This window comes from Rutidosis leptorrhynchoides, chromosome 11 (genome assembly GCF_046630445.1).
Source record: "Rutidosis leptorrhynchoides isolate AG116_Rl617_1_P2 chromosome 11, CSIRO_AGI_Rlap_v1, whole genome shotgun sequence".
Classification (NCBI taxonomy): Eukaryota; Viridiplantae; Streptophyta; class Magnoliopsida; order Asterales; family Asteraceae; genus Rutidosis; species Rutidosis leptorrhynchoides.
The window spans coordinates 9,404,473-9,426,441 of NC_092343.1; the positions used below are offsets into that span (position 1 = coordinate 9,404,473).

Consider the following 21,969-nt stretch of genomic DNA (forward strand, 5'->3'; position numbering starts at 1 on the left):
TTTTATCCTATCGTGAAAGGAACTTGGTGACCGCGAGTCACCCTCCTATAGTCGCAAGAATCAGAAATCAGCAAATTGTTCTTTTTATTTCAATCTTCTTCACCACTCCAACAATACCAGCGCACCATCGACACCGCATTCGCTAAACAGATCGGACGAAACTTAGAAGCATATGTAGATGACCTTGTTATCAAAAGCAATGTTGAATAACAGTTTCTAGCGGATATTTTGGAAACATTCAACAAACTAAGAAGCATTAATATGAATCTTAAACCCTCAAGTGTAGTTTCGGCGAAGAATCTGGAAATTTCTTAAGTCATATAGTGACACCACGGGGGATCATAGCAAACCCAAAGAAAATAGAAGCAATCGAAAAATGCCATACCCCAAGACAAAAAAACAAGTTCAGAGCCTAAACAAAAAACTTGCGCCGCTGACACGTTTTCCTATCCAAAGTCGCGGAACGATCCCTTCCGTTCTTCTACACGCTGAAAGACTGCGCCAAAAAATCGGATTTCAAATGGACTGAAGAGGCAGAAAAAGCATTCTAGGAAATGAAGGCACTTCTCAAGGATCTTCTTATGCTGACAGCGCCTATAGCTGATGAAATCTTGATTCTTTATATTACCGTCTCCAAAGAGGCTGTTAGTTCAGTTGGTGTCGCCGAGCGAGGAGATGCCCAAATGCCTATATACTTCGTCAGTAAGGCACTTTCAAGGAGCAAGTTAATTTACCTCCCTATAGAGAAACTAGTATATGCGCTTGTTATCACAGCACGCAGATTGCGCAGATATTTTCAGGCGCATCCCCTCACAGTGATCACTGATCAACCTATCCGGCAATTGCTTTACAAACCAGAGATATCAGGAAGACTGACCAAATGTACGATCGAGCTAGGTGAACATGTAATTACGTATTGTGCTAGAAGTGCCATAAAAAGGCAAGTAATGGTCGATTACTTAGCCAAAACAGCGGCCAACATGCCTACGATTTGCGACCCTGAACAATTGTCGGCACCTCCACCTGAACTATGGGAATTATATGCTGACGACGCGATAATTTCTGAGGGCGCAGAGGCAGGTCTGGTTCTTATAGGCCCGTGCCAAGAAGAACAAACATACACACTATGATTTAACTACAAAGTTACAAACAATGAAGCCGAATACGAGGCGCTATTAGCAGGCAAGCGGATCGCAAAATAAATAGGAGTCCAAAAGTTGCAAGCATACGTAGATTCACAACTGGTGGCCAATCAAATAAACGGTACGTTTGACACCAACGATGGTTCCATGTAGTCATACCTGGCGTTGGTCCATTCCTTGGCCGAAGAATTCGCCGACTTCAGAATCAGCCAGGTTCCAAGGAGTCAAAATAAGCAAGCAGATGTGATGAGTAAGCAAGCGGATGTGCTGAGTAAGCTCGCAGCCCTAATGTTTAATCATCTGGAGAAAAAAGTGTTGGTCGAGCAAATTTCTAAAAAATCCATTGAACCCGTAATGACGGTTGCGTCAGTCGAAGAAGAGGAAATAACTTGGATGATAGACATCACATAATTCTTAAAGACCGGGTCGTTGCCACAAAATGAAAAAGAAGCAACAAAGATGTGATGACCAGGAAAAAAAGTTCGACTTATTTAAACCAATTCCCTATACGATTTATTATTTTGACACGTTAAACAAAGACTGTTAGATTGAGTCTCAAAATTTTAGAATTGTTTCATATATTCAATTACCTTTGACTGCTCTCGACGATTCACGAACAAGTACATGTATATATATATATATATATATATATATATATATATATATATATATATATATATATATATATATTAAGATGTACAAGTAAAATACTATTTGCTACAGTAAAAACGAATTTGCAATAGTAAAACACTATTTGCTATAGTGAATAATATGTCGACAAACTAGCAAACAAAAGGCCAGACTAGCCATGCGATCGCATGGCAGATACACCAAAAGCCCATGCGATCGCATGGGGACCAAAAACACTATTTTCTACAGTAAATATTATGTCGACGAACTAGCAAACAAAACGAAATGAGCTGTCCAGCCTAGCCATATGATCGCATGGCAAAAGCACTGAAAATCCATGCGATCGCATGGGGACCAAATTCAGAAAATGTGCCTATAAAAGGCCAGTTTGTTCAACGAAATATTACGCAATTTATTTTCTCTGTAATCAATATTTATATTTATAATTTTAATTTTAATTATAATTTAAGTTTAATAATAATAAAGTATATACGAGGGTGTTTTAATTCGAGTTTCAAACCGTTTTAAACTAAGGAAATATTGGGTAATGTTCGGGGTATTGTTCTTGAATCCAAGGCCAACCATACGGTCGTCTACCATCATTACCTCTACGCAATTTGCCTACAATATTTAATCTCAATATTGAACTGTGAGTTTATAGATCCCTTTTTAAATACTTTAAATATTTTTGGGCTGAGAATACATGCAATTTATTTTAAACGCAATGAGGGTCGTTATAGAGCTAGAGCGCTAGCCTTTTAAGGAACGTATGTTATTTGAGTTTATGACACGTTGGTTTGCGTGTATTAAAACAAATAGGGTAATTATCATTATAGCGTTAAGTTTAGTTACCAGGGTGCTCTGTTACGTAGAATCTATTGATAAACTTTTGATGAAATCTTGTGGTCTATCTTTATATATATTTATGACTCGAGCAATTAAACCTATAACTCACCAACATTCGTGTTGACTTTTTAGCATGTTTTATTCTCAGGTCCTTAGACTGCTTCCACTGTGATGTGCTTGTTGGCTGCATGGAGTCCCTCATGCTTTGTATTAAGTTTATTGCATTCGAAACAAAAACTACGTTGTGTAATAAATAATTTGACTATGATGTAACCTGTAAAATAAAGACTTATGTATTTTGGGGATTTGCTTATACCTAAGCACTCGCCCACATGCTTAAAACTTCTATGTTTAGAAAGTTACTTATTTTAATGAATGCAATATTTTATCAAAACTTATCATATATAGGTCAAAACCTCACTGTGGAATCAATGATTAACGTGCCGCGTCAATAGCAATTTTGACGGGTCGCTACAGTTGGTATCTGAGCTTGAGGTTATAGGGAACCAGAATTTACATTAATGTGTTTAACTGGTAATTGTTAGGTTGCATTAGTGAGTCTGGACTATGACCATATCCGTTTTTACCGATTTTTGCTTATCATCTTGTCAAAAACACTGTATATGATATATTTATATGCTAGCGTAATTGTTGTTTCAATTATGTGATAGATGACTTCTTCTAATCCTATCATTTTGTATGACTCGGAATTGAACACTGAATCTATTCTCTCCACAACTAAAAAGGACGTTCCATACGTATTAAAGAAGAAATTGTGTTAGCCGGGGAATCTCAACTCCAGGTAAACCCAGAGGAGGTCCCATCTCTACCCATCCCTAGTTTTTTGGAGCCACAATATCATTTCGATGGTACCGTGATCCTTGGAATAAACGAGGATCGTCCATTTCTAAACGAACATGGACATTAGGCTAGATACACCGCCGACGGGCGGGTTGTACCGATTACGCCTTTCAGATATCGGATCATGACCACCGGTCAAACATATTCTCCTACACATGACTCAGACAGTTTATTAGGTGAGATCAGTGAGGATGAGAAGGAAGTAAAGGAGATTTCTGAAAAAGAAGTTAACAAGGGAAAGGAACCTATAGTCACCAACCCAGAATTACCGAATACAAAAATTAATTAAGCAATTGTTGCTCCTAATGTTGCTACCCCTAGTCACCCTTCTCTTACCAAATCAATTGAGGTATCAAGTACCTCAGAACCCTAACAGAAATATAAACCTACCGCTCGAATAAGCGATATTCCAGTACCCGATAACAAGAAGTCTCGCCGCTTTTAAAAACCATTTCCGCTACGACATCACTTCATGTAGTGTATAATATTAATTAGTGTGCTTTACTTTATCTTACATATGGTTTATGTAAAATAAACTTATGTGAATAAGTGGTATTGTATTATTGTACGATAATGCATTGAAGAATAAAGCGTGAAATGATAATGCATTAGTTTTTCATAATAGAATATTATTTGAACGGTAGTAGTTAATTGTTGTATTAAGCTATTAAGTATGAACTTTAACGGGTAGGTAATACCCTAAGAAATAATTATAAAACGCTAATAAGAAGAAAAGGCTTTTATAATAATTAGTTCATATTATTAATATGCCACGATGTACCATTAATTACTCGCTACATTTATAATATTCTACGTGATTAAATTATCTTATATGTTTATTGAAGAAACATGTCTCAAATGTCGGATGCTGAGTTTGAGGAACTAGTCGAGAAACGTGTGAATGAAAGAATTTCTGCAGCCGAGGCAGCAAAAGCAGCAACTGAAGCAGCAGCCAAAGCAGCAACCGTGAACACAAACTCACGAAACGGATTCTCATACAAAACTTTTCAAGGATGCAAAATACAGACATTTAGTGGGACCGAGGGACCAGTCGGTCTAACCCGATGGTTTGAAAAGATGGAGTCCGTTTTCAAAATCAGTAATTTTACGGATGGAGACAAGTCAAAGTATGCTTCGTGCACATTGTAAGACAGTGCACTTACTTGGTGGAACAATTATGCTAAAGCAAAAGGAGTAGATACGGCATATGATATCTCTTGGGAAGAACTGAAAAAGATGCTAATCGAGGAGTACTGTCCTCGAAACGAGATCAGAAAAATGGAATCTGAGTTACGTAATCTGAAGGTTTTCAGCGCGAATCTCAATAACTATGAAAAGCGTTTCATGGAACTAGCCTTGTTGTGTCCCGAATTGGTGCCAAACGGAAACGAAAGATAGAAATGTATATTGACAGTTTATCGATCAATATCAAAGGAAATGTTACATCGTCCAAACCGAATATGATGCAGGAAGCCATGACAATGTCACACCAACTCATGGAGATCACAGAGAGTTCGATTAAGGCACCAATTACCGAAGTCAAGACAACTGAAGGAAAGAGGAAATGGAAAGACTATAAGGGCAAAAGTACTCACCTGAAGAAGCGAGAAACTTTTAAAGGTAAATAAGATGGGGCAACTGCTAGTCCAAACTATAAGGGACCCCATCCATTCTGCAAAAGATGTTACACACATCATGCAGGTTGTTGCTAAGTGGTCTGTGATAAGTGCAACAAGAAAGGATATATGGCGAAAGATTGTTATTCCACCGTTTCTGAAGTAAAGACAAAACCGACCGATGTCAAGAAATGTTTTGGATGCGGGAAGCCTGGTCACTTTATAAATCAATGCCCTGATAAGGAGAAGAACAAAGAACCCGCACGTGGGAGGGCATTTAATGTTAGTGCCAGTAAAGCACGTGAGGATCCTGATCTTGTCGCGGTTACGTTTACCTTAATAATCAACTAGCTTCTATTATGTTTGATACGGGTGCTGATAGAAGTTATATGTTTAAAGACTTTAGTTCTAAACTGAAATGTGCATCATTGCCTCTAGACGATAAATATACTACTGAATTAGCTAATGGTAAACTGATAAAAGCCGATAGAATTTGTCATGGTTGCGAAATAAATCTCGCTGGTGAAACCTTCAAAATCGATTTGATACCCGTAGAATTAGGAAGTTATGACTTAATCGTTGGCATGGACTGGATGTCCAAAACAAGAGCGGAAGTTGTTTGCGCTGAGAAAGCGATCCGCATCCCTCGTAAGGATGAAACATCATTAATGATTTATGGGCAGAAGAGAAACTCGAAGCTGAACCTTATTAGCTGTATGATGGCTCACGTGAAGAAGATCAATACCGAAGAAAGAAGCATTGATGATGTGTCGGTTGTAAGAGAATATCCCGAAGTATTTTCAGAAGAATTACCAGGGCTACCTCCACACAGATGTGTAGAATTCCATATTGATCTCATACCAGGAGCTGCACCTGTAGCCCGATCTCCATATAGACTTGCACCTTCAGAAATGCAAGAATTAAAAAAACCAGTTGCAAGAATTATCAGACCATGGATTTATTCGCCCTAGTTTTTCACCTTGGGGTGCTCCTATTCTGTTCGTCAAGAAGAAGGATGGATCTATGAGAATGTGCATAGATTACCGAGAATTAAACAAATTAACGATCAAGAATCGGTACCCATTACCGAGGATTGATGATTTGTTTGATCAATTGCAAGGATCAAGTGTTTATTTTAAGATTGATCTACACTCCGGATATCATCAGCTGAGAATGAAGGAAGAAGATGTTCTTAAAACCGCGTTTAGAACCCGTTACGGTCACTATGAGTTTTTAGTCATGCCTTTTGCATTGACTAATGCTCCAACAGTATTCATGGATCTAATGAATCACATCTGTAGATCATATTTAGATAAATTTGTCATTATTTTTATCGACGACATATTGATTTACTCGAAGAACAAGGAAGAACATGAGCAACACTTAAGACTGGTACTGGAGGTACTCAAGAAAGAAGAACTGTATGCAAAATTTTCGAAGTGTGATTTATGGTTACAAGAAGTACAGTTTTTGGGCCATGTTGTCAGTAAACATGGAATTAAAGTTGTCCCCGCCAAGATCGAAGCCATTAGTAAATGGGAAACCCCGAAGACTCCAACACAAATCCGCCAATTCTTAGGTCTTGCTGGTTACTACTGAAGATTCATTCAAGATTTCTCTAAAATCACCAAACCCTTAACTGCATTAACTCAAAAGGGAAAGAAGTATAATTGGTCCACGGAACAGGAATCCTCATTCCATTTATTAAAGAAGAAGTTAACGTCTGCACCCATTTTGTCATTACCAGAAGGAAATGATGATTTCGTGATATATTGTGACGCTTCGTGCCAAGGTTTAGGATGTGTATTAATGCAACGCACAAAAGTTATCGCATATGCCTCACGACAACTAAAAATTCATGAAAAGAACTATACGATGCACGATTTGGAACTTGGAGCAGTAGTTTTTGCACTCAAAATATGGAGACACTATCTATATGGCACCAAGTGTACAGTGTACACCGACCAAAAGAGTCTTCATCATATTTTTGATCAAAAACAACTCAATATGAGGCAAAGTCGCTGGGTAGAGTTATTAAACGATTACGATTGTGAAATCTGTTACCACCCCGGAAAGGCTAATGTTGTAGCTGATGCCCTAAGTCGGAAAGAAAGAGTAAAACCTCTTAGGGTCCGAGCTTTGAACATTACAATTCGTACTGATCTCACAAAACAAATTCAAGCAGCACAGTTAGAAGCTTTAAAAGAAGAAAATGAAAAAGGCAAAATGAGCAAAGGGTTAGAAAAACAGCTTGAAGTAAAAGCCGATGGAACCCTGTATTTTGCTGGTAGGATATGGGTACCAAAACATGGTAACCTAAGACAGCTAGTACTAGATGAAGCACATAAAATGAGGTACTCAATTCACCCAGGAAATGGGAAAATGTACCACGATCTCAAGAAGTTCTATTGGTGGCCTAATATGAAGATAGAAATTGCTACTTATGTAAGCAAATGTTTGACGTGTGCAAAGGTCAAAGCTGAGCACCAAAAGCTGTCAGGATTACTCCAACAACCAGAAATTCCGTAGTGGAAATGGGAAAGAATAACCATGGATTTCATTACGAAATTGCCAAGGACTGCAAGTAGTCATGATACTATTTGGGTGATAGTTGATCGTCTAACTAAATCAACTCACTTTCTACCAATAAAGGAAACAGACAGTATGGAGAGATTAGCACGCTTATATTTGAAAGAAGTAGTTTCCAGGCATGGTGTACCTATCTCCATCATATCTGATCGCGACACCCGATTCATATCACGTTTTTGGCAGTCATTACAAAAAGAATTGGGAACTCGATTAGATATGAGCACCGCTTATCACCCACAGACAGATGGTCAAAGTGAAAGAACAATACAAACATTAGAAGACATGTTACGGGCATGCGTAATTGACTTTGGAACCAGTTGGGATCGACACTTACCGTTGGCAGAATTTTTATACAATAACAGCTATCATACGAGCATCAACGCAGCGCCATTTGAAGCACTTTATGGTAGAAAGTGCAGATCTCCTATTTGTTGGAGTGAAGTAGGAGAAAGACAACTTACTGGACCAGAAATTTTTCATGAAACCACCAAAAAGATCATTCAAATACAACAGCGATTGAAAACGGCCATGAGTCGCCAAAAGAGTTATGCTGATGTAAGAAGAAAACCGCTAGAATTTCAAGTGGGCTACAAAGTCATGTTGAAAGTGTCACCCTGGAAAGGCATTGTACGATTCGCTAAACGAGGAAAGCTAAGTCCTAGGTACGTAGGACCCTTTGAAATCACCAAAAGAATTGGAACAGTTGCTTATCAATTAAAGCTACCGCAAGAACTTAGTAGTGTTCATGACACATTTCACGTGTCAAATTTGAAGAAATATTTAGCTGAAAAGGATGTTGTAATTCCTCTTGACGAAATAGGAATCAATGATAAACTCCATTTAATCTAAGAACCTGTTGAAATCATGGACCGTGAGGTCAAACAATTAAAACAAAAAAAAATATCGATAGTTAGAGTTCGTTGGAACGCAAGACGAGGACCCGAGTTTACTTGGGAATGTGAAGATCAAATGAAGTAAAAGTATCCACATTTGTTCATTGATATCGCTCATAAAACAGGTACTACTCAAAATTTCGAGACGAAATTTTCTTTAACGGGGAGGTACTGTGATGACCGAAAAAAAAAGTTCAACTTATTTAAACCAACTCTCTATACAATTTATTATTTTGACACGTTAAACAAAGTCTGTTAGATTGAGTCTCAAAATTTTAGAACTGTTTCATATATTCAATTACCTTTGACTGCTCTCGACGATTCACAAACAAGCACATGTGTATATATATATATATATATATATATATATATATATATATATATATATATATTATAAGATGTACAAGTAAAACACTATTTGCTACAGTAAAAACGACTTTGCTACAGTAAACACTATTTACTACAGTAAACACTTTTTGCTACAGTGAATAATATGTCGACAAACTAGCAAACAAAAGGCCAGACTAGCCATGCGATCGCATGGCAGATACACCAAAAGCCCATGCGATCGCATGGGGACCAAAAACACTATTTGCTACAGTAAATATTATGTTGACGAACTAGCATACAAAACGAAATGAGCTGTCCAGCCTAGCCATACGATCGCATGGCAAAAGCACTGAAAACCCATGCGATCGCATGGGGACCAAATTCAGGAAATGTGCCTATAAAAGGCCAGTTTGTTCAACGAAATATTACTCAATTTATTTTCTCTGTAATCGATATTTATATTTATAATTATAATTTTAATTTTAATTTAAGTTTAATAATAATAAAGTATATACGAGGGTGTTTTAATTCGGGTTTCAAGCCGTTTTAAACTAAGGAAATATTGGGTATTGTTCGGGGTATTGTTCTTGAATCCAAGGCCAACCATACGGTCGTCTACCATCATTACGTCTACGCAATTTGCCTACAATATTGAATCTCAATATTGAACCGTGAGTTTATAGATCCCTTTTTAAATACTTTAAATATTTTTGGGCTGAGAATACATGCAATTTATTTTAAACGCAATAAGACACAAGTACATACTAAATTCTACACTGAGTTAAACCGAAAATCCCTTAGCTTTGGTAACTAGTAGCTGCCAGTACATAGGATATGGACTGGTGGGCGCGAATAATTGTATATGGATCCATAGGGCTTGACATCCCCGTCCGAGCTTATCACACCCCCAGTTAGGGCCTGGGCGAAATGTGACTTAATATCAAACTAACCAACATATTATAATATACGAGAACAATACTACATGATAAAATCAAACTTTATTGAGAGTACGCAGCGGAAAATGAAATGTCGTTACAATGTCGGAAATAACAATAATGTAAATGTCCAAATGGAAAAGTAAATAATGTGATATCTCTTGATCCTATATCCAAGTAGTATCACATAAGAAGTAAGAAAGAAAGCTTGAATCAAACAGCACCCGAGACAAAACATGCTAAAGTGTCAACCAAAAAGGTTGAGTGAAATCATAGGTTTAAAAAATAAGTTTGACCGTTGTTTTAGACCACAAGATTTAGTTTGTAAAGTTGATCTCGCAGATCAAAAAGTTATGCCAGTGCATGATATTTAGACTAAACGTTCAAGTTTGCCCCATGACAAGTTGTAGTATATACTTGTCGGTTTAAATTTCATTATTAAGTAATACAAAGACTTAGTCAAATGTATTGGGGACGTTACTCTCGATATGCCTACCCCCAATAATTAAGGATGCATTCAAAGAGCAATTTAAAATATCACTGTAGGGACTTAGTCGGATATAGCCGGGCATAGCATAATTTAACAGTTGGTACTTGTGTCTAAATTGTAAAATGTAAAAACAGCATGTGTCTCACCCCAAATAAGTAAGTAAGTTTGCTAGCAATAAAGAGAGGGCTATGAGTTCACCTTAGTAAGTAGAGAGATGTGGTTATTCCTCATAAATAGAAAGTTGGATGAACGAGCAGAAAGTCAACCTATTGACATTTAAGAGTAGTAAGTGTTTTTGCCCATGTTTAAAAAGTGTTTAGGTATGATAGTGTTTTAAGTATAGTTCGTTTTACTAAGTTTTTTTCCCTAGTAAACTTCCATTTTTAGAAAGTTTCCACTTTTAGTAGGGTTCTTATTTTAGTAAGTTTCTATAATTAGAAAGTTTCTACTTTTAAGAGTGTTTTCCATTTTAGGATACTTGCCGTATAAGATAAGCTTCCAATCACCCCTTTCCCTTCGAATGGCCATTTTAGATCTAGGGCTTGAGCTATAGGATCCTTTAAATCGGAAAATCCAAACCCTTCCGCCTAGAGTTTCGTAGAAACCATTCGTCGAGAAAGTTCGAAGATCTATACATCTCTAATACATATCCAGAAATGTTCTTATGTGTTATAATATAAATAGTAGGTTGTAGGTGTTAGTAACAGTAATAGTGTATACATGTTAATGAATAGTATAAGTAGTATTAGGGTTTCATTAATTAGGGTTAGTTAATTAAAGTAGTATTTTAATGATTAGGGTTTGTAATAAATGACTAGAGTTTAATTAATGTCTTAGGGTTTAGTAAATTAGGGTTTAATAAATTAGGGTTTTAATAATTAGGGTTAGGTTTAGGGTTTTAATTAATGTAGTAATGATTAGGTAATGATTAGGGTTAAAAAGTAGTGTTAGGGTTTTAATTAAAGTAATATAGTTTAGGTGTAATTAGGGTTTAGGGTTTTAATATGTATATATAACTAGTATATATATATATATATATATATATATATATATATATATATATATATATATATATATATATATATATATATAGTTATTTTGTTTCCTTAATTAAACACAAACAAATCTTTATCTAATCTTCTAGGTTTTAAAGATCAAACTTTCTTTTTCCCTTTTTTTTTCTTTTTGGTCGACACACACACACACACACACACACACACACACACACACACATATATATATATATATATATATATATATATATATATATATATATATATATATATATATATTTCATGTATATATAGATCTAGGTGTGTTTATGTATGAATGAGTTATAATCATGAATATGAATTAAACAAAATCAAAGATTATGTAGATAGTTTAGGGTTTATGTTTATACCTTTAAAGATTCGAAGATGACTAACAAAGAAAAGATGAACACGATGAAGATAGAAGATGAAAGCCTTGAAAAACTTGAAGAACACCTTGAAGATTCTTGAAGAACACGAAGAAAGCTTGAAGATCACTTGCAAAACTCTTGAAGATTGTTGATGATTTTCGATGGTGATGATGATGATGGTTTTGGTTTTGGCCGAAAACAAGAGGGAGGGAGAGAGATTTTTGGGAGAGAATTGTTGTTGTGATTTGGTACAATGAAAAGGTTTAGGTTAGGCCTCTATTTATAGGAGTGTTAGGAAAATTCTAGAATTAGGGTTTAATTAGGAATTACTTAGGGAACAAGTTGGACTTGGAGAGGAAGAAAGGGTGGTGATGGGAGCTGAAAGTTAGAGGGGTATTTTAGGCAACTCATATATTTTTTTTTAAATTCGGCTAGGGCATTTTTAGGGTTAGGGTTTAACTTTTTCACTTTAAACCTTGCACTTTAATTTAGCTTAAATGGTTCATTAATTTTCCAAGTTTATTTATTTTAAGTACACAAGTTTTAAAGTTATTTATTTATTCTCAAAAGTTAATAAGCTCATTATTTTTATCTTTTATTAACTTGTTAATTATTACCTAAAGTTAATTGATATAATTCTTAACAATCATTAATTAAAGTTTAATTGTTAAGTTTAATTATTTAGTTGGGCATTTAATAAGGAAAATATAGAATGGAAAAATGAGAAATGTAGAATGGAAAAATGAGGGTCGTTATAGAGCTAGAGCGCTAGCCTTTTAACGGACGTATGTTATTTGAGTTTATGACACGTTGGTTTGCGTGTATTAAAACAAATAGGGTAATTATCATTATAGCATTAAGTTTAGTTATCAGGGTGCTCTGTTACATAGAATCTATTGATAAACTTTTGATGAAATCTTGTGGTCTATCTTTATATATATTTATGACTCGAGCAATTAAACCTATAACTCACCAACATTCGTGTTGACTTTTTAGCATGTTTTATTCTCAGGTACTTAGACTGCTTCCACTGTGATGTGCTTGTTGCCTGCATGGAGTCCCTCATGCTTTGTATAAAGTTTATTACATTCGAAACAAAAACTACGTTGTGTAATAAATAATTTGACTGTGATGTCAACCTGTAAAATAAAGACTTATGTATTTTGGAGATTTGCTTATACCTAAGCACTCGCCCACATGCTTATAAATTTCTATGTTTAGAAAGTCACTTATTTTAGTGAATGCAATATTTTATCAAAACGTATCATATAGAGGTCAAAACCTCACTGTTAAATCAATGATTAACGTGCCGCGTCAATAGCGATTTTGACGGGTCGTTACAAAATATTAGAGTGAAAATGCCCGATTATGAACTAAGAGGGGATACTCTTTATAGAAAATCTTATCTAGGTGCAACCTTACGGTGCATGGGACCTAAAGAAGCCGAGACAATCATCGACGAAATTCAAAAAGGATCATGCGGGTTACACTCTGGATTCAGGACAGTTACAAAGAAAATCAAGCTGTTGGGATACTACTGGCCGAGGATGTACGCAGATACGGCAGCAAGGATAAGAATCTGTCAAGCGTGTCAATTGCACGCGCTAGTTAGCAGGGTGCCCTAACATCCAATGATACCCATAACCTCCCCTGGCCATTCTGTAAATGATCTATTAACATTGTAGGACCTTTCCCAAAGGATACCGGGAATGCATAATACTTGGTTATCGCTATCAATTTCTTTACCAAATGGGTGGAGGCAAAGCCTTTACGCACCATCACAAGCAAGCTCATCCGGGATTTCTTCTGAGAAAGCATCGTATGTAGATTTGAAATACCAAATGAAATTGTTGGTGACAATGGCACGCAGTTTGAAGGGAAACCATTCCGCAGCTGGTGCCAAGATTTAAACATCAAACAAAGCTTCACCTCTATGGCGCACCCTCAGGTCAATGGTCATTTCGAAGTTACTAACAGAGACATCGTTCTCTCCATTAAGGAAAGATTGAGAATGCAGCGAAAAGGTTGGGTAGACGAACTCCCAAAAGTCCTTTGAGCACATAAAACAACACATAAGAAAAGCACATAAGAGACATCATTCAGTTTGGTGTATGTTTCTGAGGCAGTGATCCCCTCGAAAAATTTCCATCCCGACAGAAAGGATCCTCTTATATGATGAAAAGGAGAATAACGAAAAACTCCACAACAATTTGGATTATGTTGAAAAGCAAAGAGAGATGGCCGCTATTAACGAGGCAATCAACAAACAGTGCATCGCCAAGTACTATGACAAGCGGGTACACGCGAGAATGTACAAAGTGGGTGATCTTGTGTGGCACGAAAATCAAGCAAGTACGGGCCAGTATACTGGACAGTTGGGCCCAAACTAGGAAGGACCATACAAATTCATTGAAATCAGTAACATCGGGACCTACAAACTGGAAGAGCTCAAGGGCGATCCAATAAAACGGACTTGGAATGCTACGGCGCTTAAAAAATATTGTATGTAATGTAGGAAGTATAATAATTGATCAATCACTTGTCTTATCTTAATTTACATATAATGACTATACAACGTGCCTTTATGGGTCTTCGGTATACTACGATATGAAAACAGTATCTCATAATTTTTAAAGCACTAAGTCATTTTCAGTCTATCATTTCTTTTACATTTGAGCAGAATAGCTACTTGACTTAAACTGCACGCGCACAGTGAGACAGCGCGTTCTTGCCTATTTAGGGGATAACTTTCTCTAGCTCTCGCATGGCAGAAGCCTGTTTGGTGACACGCTAGACTATTTAACCGGAGGGCGATGGACATTGGGTTGACCTAGCTCCACCCGTAGCATCACGATCAAAAGCATAACATCGCAATTCAAATCCAAGCATCACGATTCAAGAAAAACAGTTGTACTCTCTGAAGTCTGCATAAAAAATAATCAAGAAAAAAATTCTTAGGTATATTTAAACTTATATATAATATTATAAAGATGACTAAAACTCAAGAAAACATATCGAATGAATTAGAAGAAGAAATTTCTATTATAGATAATATAGAAGATGAATCAGGTTTTATGGCTGGTATTTTGATAAATAGAAAAACAATAAGAAGAACACATTTTACACTATCAGAAAAACATAATTTTGATAATATAAGAAAAATTAAAGATATTTTCTCTAGAAAAACAATTTTTATTTTAAAAAAATGATAGAAGAAGAACATGTACCTATTGAGCAAACCAAAGGTGATATATTAATTCCTATAGTTAATAAGAAACAAATAAATGAAAGAAGAAAATCGACCTCGGATTTACCATCTGTTTGGATACCACAAATAGAAGAACCAACCTCTGTAATAACAGGCGAAATAGCAAACGGAAAAAATAGAAAATATACAACAAACATTACGAACTCTAAGTCAACGAATTTAGATGAACAAACTTGGTAGTATAACTTCTAACAAATTTAGGAATATAATCACTAAAGAAAAATATAGCGAAACACTTGAACTAGAATTAGAAATAATTTATAGTGAAAAGACCTATCGATTAGAATATATAAAAACCAATAACTACAATAAAAATTAATTAGAAATTTTATATTCCGTGATAACAGAAAAAATAATCAAAGATAAAGAAATTTTTGGAGTTAATTATTATATTAATAAAATGAGAAAAAGATTTCAGAATAGAATATGGAAAAAACAAATAGAATTTGAATTAAAGTCATGAGTTCTAAAAGACAAATTAGTTGTTCGTCTAATAATCTAATCTTAAACTCTATTATAAAAAATAATTGGAAAATAATTTCAAGCAAGTACAAAGATATCGAAAGACTAGAAAATTTTTGATCAAAGAAAAGTCATATCAAGATTTCATTTCAAAATTTAAAATTCCAAAATTAGAAACACATATTTTTTTCTACAAACAATTTATTAATTCTCATCTTAATATAATCAAAGAAATTTCATCTGAGTTAACGTATTCAACTTGTTAAAAATTCATGGATTTATTGAGTAATAAAATTGGGAAAGAAGGAATCACATCTAACAAATCATTTATACCGTTTAATCAAACACTTTTTGAAATACCTAAAAATTTACCCGATGAATCAATTTACAAGATTGATATAGGAAATATTTCAGAAAAACCTACAGGAGAAAAAATAGAAATATTAAACTCCACACTAAATAATATTATAGAACTTTCTAAGTTTTCTAGCATTCAGACGACTTCAAGAAATAAAAGAAACGATTCTAGAAAATATAGATAAAATAAAAATATTAAAACAAGACATTAATCCTGATAATGCTAGTAGAAGTGCTATAAAATATGAAGACACGATAGAATTTGATACAGATCAAGAAGAATCAAGTTCAAGAAAAAGGTATAAAATAATACCACCACTACGTATAACATAATGAATAGAGAGTTTCTTATGAAAGGAATTTTTTACAAAAATGATTTATACAACATGATTATTTTTTAGACTACGGCTCTATTGAGTCGACAACAATCGTCGATTTATTGGCGACTTGACTGACTCTTAGAGCCTAAATTAATATGTAGGCATGATTTAAACCCATGGAAATTTAATTCTACCATTTTCATGGCGTCTATTATTATTATTATTATTTTTTTTTTAAATTCCTAAAGGCCGGAGGTCCTCTCGGAAGCAATCTCTTTATCCATCGAATAAAGACAGGGTTGACTTTCTCTACTCTTGTGAGTATTTCACTCTGGGTGGAGAAATGACTTGTCTTTATTCTCGGATAGGGGAAAGATTGTGTACATCTCACCTCCCCCATACACCACTCATGTGATATTGGGTTTTGTTGTTGTTGTTGATTATTTTTTAGACATGGATTCTAAAATTCAAATGAATGATTTTTCAAATGAATTTTGGAAAACTCATTTAAATGAAAGATGGGAAAGAATTTCACGTTTAACTAAAATTATTAAAGAATATAAAAAAGATCTTGAAAAAGAAAAAGATGCTGAATGCATAGAACTTTTATCGTTTATTATTAACATACACAAACAATTAGTAAACAATGGTTTAAAAAGTATTAAAGAAATTTCAGCAAAGCTCGTAATTTGTTAATCATTTATAAATCTTTCAAACACAAATTGCTTTGGGCAAATATTCTATGCAAGATCTATCTTCAAGTAATATTCATTATGAATTATAAGCTCGATGAAGTCAAGATCATATTCATGAAAACAACTCTTTTGAGTATATGAAAAGCAAACAGCTCTTACGAGTACATGAATTAGCTTTCTGAAAGCAAAAAAGCAACGAGTATACAAAAATATTTCTACAGGTATTTCAACAATGGAAGCAGCCATCAAGTAGATTTAACACCAATTACAGCAAAAAAAAAAAAGAGAACAAATTCAAGCACACCAATTACAACTTTCAATTTTTCAGAGGGAGGAGGAAGAACTACAAGAAACACTAAACATTTTGACATAACAAAAAACCAACAAAAAAAAAAAAAAAAGAAATTCCAGTCAAAACAGAGTCATCTCCATAAAAAAACACCTTCATCATTATTACCTTCGTCATCCGCATCAACACAAACATCAAATTCACAAACACCCCATGAGTCAGTCATCATTAACCTAGAAGAACCAAAACAAGTTCCACAAACACCTAAAAAACAAAGTTGGTATGAAATAGTTGAAGAAGAACAGTCCCAACAACCACCAATATCAGAAGAACCAAAAAATAAATGGCATGTCATCTTTAACGGACTACACAAAGGAGTATATCACAACTGGGCAATAGCAAATCACCACACAACAGGCAAAACGTGTGACACACAAAAGTGACACAACCCAAGAAGTAGCAATTGCAGCATACAAAGAATCGTCAAGGATGGTTGATCTCAACCATTATCTTTATGGTCAACCAAAAAGTCTCAATGCAATAAATAAAATGAAAAATATTTTTGTCAACAACAGAAAAAGAAAACAAGAAGAAGCCATCTACTGAAAACTTCCAAAAGTTATGGGATAGCCTTGCAAATTATAATGAAACTCATAAAACAATGATGTTTTACCCAAAAAATAGGAAAACTGGTCTCAAAACAGTTTTTCTACCAGAAGCATCTCTACTAACAATATCAAGATATTTTATTCACGGACTAATTGATACCCTGTATTTCGATGGTCGGCCACTTCATGAAATCAAAGAGCTACCACAAAAAATGCAAGAAGCAATCACTCGGTAGAGAGACAACTTCACAAAAGAAAGAGAAATATTCCTCAGGATACATTCAAGTTACCCAATATTCAACGAGTGCCTACAATTACTTGTTCCATCATTCACTATAGCATATCTCGGAGTAAGCAACGACAACTATCTAACAAGAGATGAACCTCTACAGATAACTGATATCGGCTAAAAAGTCACGTTTTCACCTCGGTATTAAGGCAAAAAAACAATAAAGTTCCAAACTTTATCTCCAAAATACCCGCTTCATCAGTTAAAATTTAAGAACAAGTGATTACGAAGACGGTGCAAAAAGAATCAAGAGAATCGGAGCTGAAACGAAGATTCTAGAGCGAAAACGGTGAAAGACCAGAAATCAAGTTACGATCCAGTGAATTCAGCAAACCAAGGCAGGCCAAACGTCTTGCCAAATGGTTTGCCAAACTGCTTGCCAAATGGCCTGCCACTATGGCAAACAACCTGCCACACGAGTCAAGCAAACGGGCACAGCAAAGGGGCAAGGCTGGCAAACGGGCACTGCAAACGGCCTGCCACCTGTTTATAGGAAAATTTTAAGTCTATTTAAAGGATCTTTGTCATCCATTTTTACACACACTTCAATTTACTTCTTTCTCTCTCTTTCTACAATATTAATCATACTTTCAAGGTCTTCGACTCTGTGCGGGAAACCTAGTACCCGAAGAAGAACGCCGAAGATTGTAGTAGGAGTTGTCTGGAGTTTGAAGTTGTCACTTTTGTATTCGAAACTCGTTTAATCTACTGGTATTTCTATCCTTTGTCTTTATATAATTTTTTCCATTATTATGCCTTGTGATATTGTTACCATGATTAGCCAGTAGTTATCTGTAGTGTATGCTATGATGTAGTCATTCATAATGCTGAAATAATATTATGGTTTGTGTATGTTGTCGAGATGCTTTCCGATTATGCTTTAAACTGAATCGCTTTTCCAACTAATAGAACGTAGTTATTGGCTCTATTATTGGGAAGTAGCGAACCCCGATTCAGAGTACACTATCTGTGTCACCTCTTGGTAAGAGAAGTCTATTCGGATACAACGTAAGTTTGACTGAGGCACACCGATTGTAGTAAGTGCACCGAGCCTTGGATTCCCACTGAAGACTCTTTTGTAGTGAAACATCTAACTCGACCCCTAGTACATTGTCAGTCTTAGACCATGCTAGTGTAGTCACCAAGCATATGAACTTTGTACATGCACGCTGAAGCACACATGGTTGCAGTAAGCTGTACCTCAGCTAAGTAAGGCCATGGAACCCGGTCAGTGCTGATTAGTACACTTCACCATAACGTGGTCTCAAGCATTGCACCCCACTTGAGGAATTCTTGGTTAATTAAGGAACTGTTTGTTCGAACACATAAAGGATTGGACCGTTAGGATAACCGAACGTGTTCATGGAAGTCAAACTTGACTTGGCCATGGTGTTCTTTATGGTAAAACTCTTTTAGGGGCCTAACTATCTTTTAAACCCAATCATTAATGAAAGCATCGAAGCACATCACGTCTCTTGGATATGGAAAACTCTGTATCCTATTATGCTTAAGAAAGTTTAGACCATTGTGGAATGTTAATACGTCACCCAACCTAGTCACTCAATTGGATGAGTCGTCTGAACGTGTATACCTGTAGTCAGACTGCACGAGCAACGGGGGTAAGGGACGTTGCTGTCTATTTAGAATCTTCAAACCTATCGCATTACCCAGTGACATGTCTTATGACAGGGGCGTTTAGGACTAGTGTAATGAATACAAGGTCACTGCCTATCCATGAGCCAACATTCCATAATCCCGGCAAAGTAACTGACGAAATCATAGCATGCACTTTTTTTAATCCTATCTGAATTACAAATTTTATCGTATTTACTTTACTTTATCTTATAAACTAGAAAACCTAAAATTAGGTAACAAACCACTACTCCTACACCTTAGAATAATCTTAAGCTTTAGATATAGGTTTGATTCTACTGATATCTTAAAAATAAGTACCTAGGTCATACTTCCCTTACTCATAATAAGGAGTAGTACGATTTATGCCCCGCTAAATATAAATTTAAAACCCATTACCCCATTGTTTGACACCTTGCGGCCTAACGATACCGCATAAATAAAACTGTCTGTTTCGGCCATATCAAGGTGGTAACAAAGTTTTTGGCGCCGCTACCGGGGACTTGGTATCAGACAATACTGCATTTATCAAACTCATTTACAAGCATTTAGTGGTGTCTAAGAAAGACAATTATACACGGACTTGGTTGTTGGATTTTCTGAACAGTCTCCAATTATATTAGAACCAAAAGGATCTTGCCTCTCCGTAGTCGGCCTGGCCACTTGGATTGTTGAATGGTTCGTGCGAAGCTCTGTTATCGAAATACCAGGGAATTAGTAGCAAGAACCAAAAACATTTCTAAATTTAGGATAATTAGATTACCTTATAGTTAGATTAGATTACTTTAGATTAGATTACCTTAGACAACTTTAGATAAAGGACTACCTTAGATTACCTTAGATTACTTTAGAATAGCCTTAGATTGCTTTAGACTAAAATAGGAACTTACTTTATCTACTTAAAATTTTAAAACAAAAGGCATACCCAGTGTATGACCCGAACCCGATCTAGACCAGGGCCGTTGTTATTCGTACCTGATCCAGACGCAATAATCTCTAAAGCACGCAAGGAAGAATGAATCAAAAATTGAATGGCATTACTCATTACTTTATAAAAAAATACAAAACCCTCGATTGAAGGTCGAGGAGGATTGATCAGATTCCCTGAGATTCAAGGAAACTCGTTTAGTTAAAACATCACATTATACAACTCATCCAAAATGGCTGTCAATTCCATGGACTACCGAATGACGATCTTAATTCTCACCTTGATAAATTCATATCTCTTTCGAACTCCTACAAACAGCCAGGGATAGGATAAGATATAGTCCGACTATACTTGTTCCCCTATTCTCTCACTCATCATGTACAAATATGGTTTGAAGGATTGGAAAAAGACTCCATCACGTCATGGACGGAGATGGCTACTAAATTCCTGATATCGCTCCATTTATATATGTTTTATTTCGCGATATCTACCTCACTTTGTTCGGTTTTGACTATCTCGGTGCCTATTTTGTGTGTTATTGAGCTAATTGGTAAATTAAGGGCTAAGGAGTTGATTTGGTGTAAAATTGACCAAATCTGGGGCAAAATTGGCTAAGGAAATGAAAAGAGCAGAATCAGCTCCAAAAGCGCCGCTCCTCAGGAGCAAAAGCGTCGCACCATCTGCAAAAGCGACGTTCTTTGGCACCTTTCAGCACCATTCTTCATCAGTGAGCAAAAGCGCCGTTCCTATAGCAAAAATGCCGCTCTTATTCAGCCAAAAGCGCCGCTCCTACTTCAAAAGCATCGTCCTTGATTTGAGCCAAAAGCGCCGTTCTAGATCAAAAGCGACGTTCCTCATTAAAGCCAAAAGCGGCGCTCCTGAACCAAAAGCGGCGCTCCTGTGGCTGCTTCAGCCCAGATTTTCAGCACTATAAAAGGAATGAGATTATGTCATTTTTCATATGCATCTTTAGAAAGCAGCTGCCTAGGGTCCGAATTTCACATACAAAACCCTAATTTCATCATCCATTGGTGTTTAAGGGAAGATTCAAGGAAGCTTACTCAAGATTCATCATTGTTTAGCTTAGATCTTCATCTTCTTTACATTTTGGGTTGTAATTTTAACTTTACTTTTCATACTTTGCATCAATTACTTGTAATAGTTTGAAGATGATGATTGTTTACATTTCTATGCCTATTATTAGTTTGATTTTGGCCATGATTGGCTAAATCTCTTGTGTTTGCTTATCTATGAATCTCTAATGTTAGTGTTTGCCCCAAATCAATTGAATATTATTGTTTGAATGAATCACATGATCATATGTTGTTGAGTTGGCTAAAGATCCATTTCTATGAGTTTATTTTAGGCTTGACTTTGATTACATATG

General features: G+C 35.6%; 1 protein-coding gene across 1 annotated transcript; it reads left to right on the top strand.

The window, feature by feature from the left end:
• The first annotated feature begins 554 nt into the window (after positions 1-554).
• LOC139874286 (uncharacterized) lies at positions 555-1,130 on the top strand. The gene has a single exon (XM_071861734.1). The coding sequence runs from the start codon at positions 555-557 to the stop codon at positions 1,128-1,130; it is 576 nt and encodes a 191-aa protein (XP_071717835.1).
• The last annotated feature ends 20,839 nt before the right edge of the window (positions 1,131-21,969 follow it).

What these genes read in the sequence shown, in the direction of transcription:
- LOC139874286 (XM_071861734.1), top strand. Translation starts at nt 555, where the DNA reads ATGAAGGCACTTCTCAAGGATCTTCTTATGCTGACAGCGCCTATAGCT.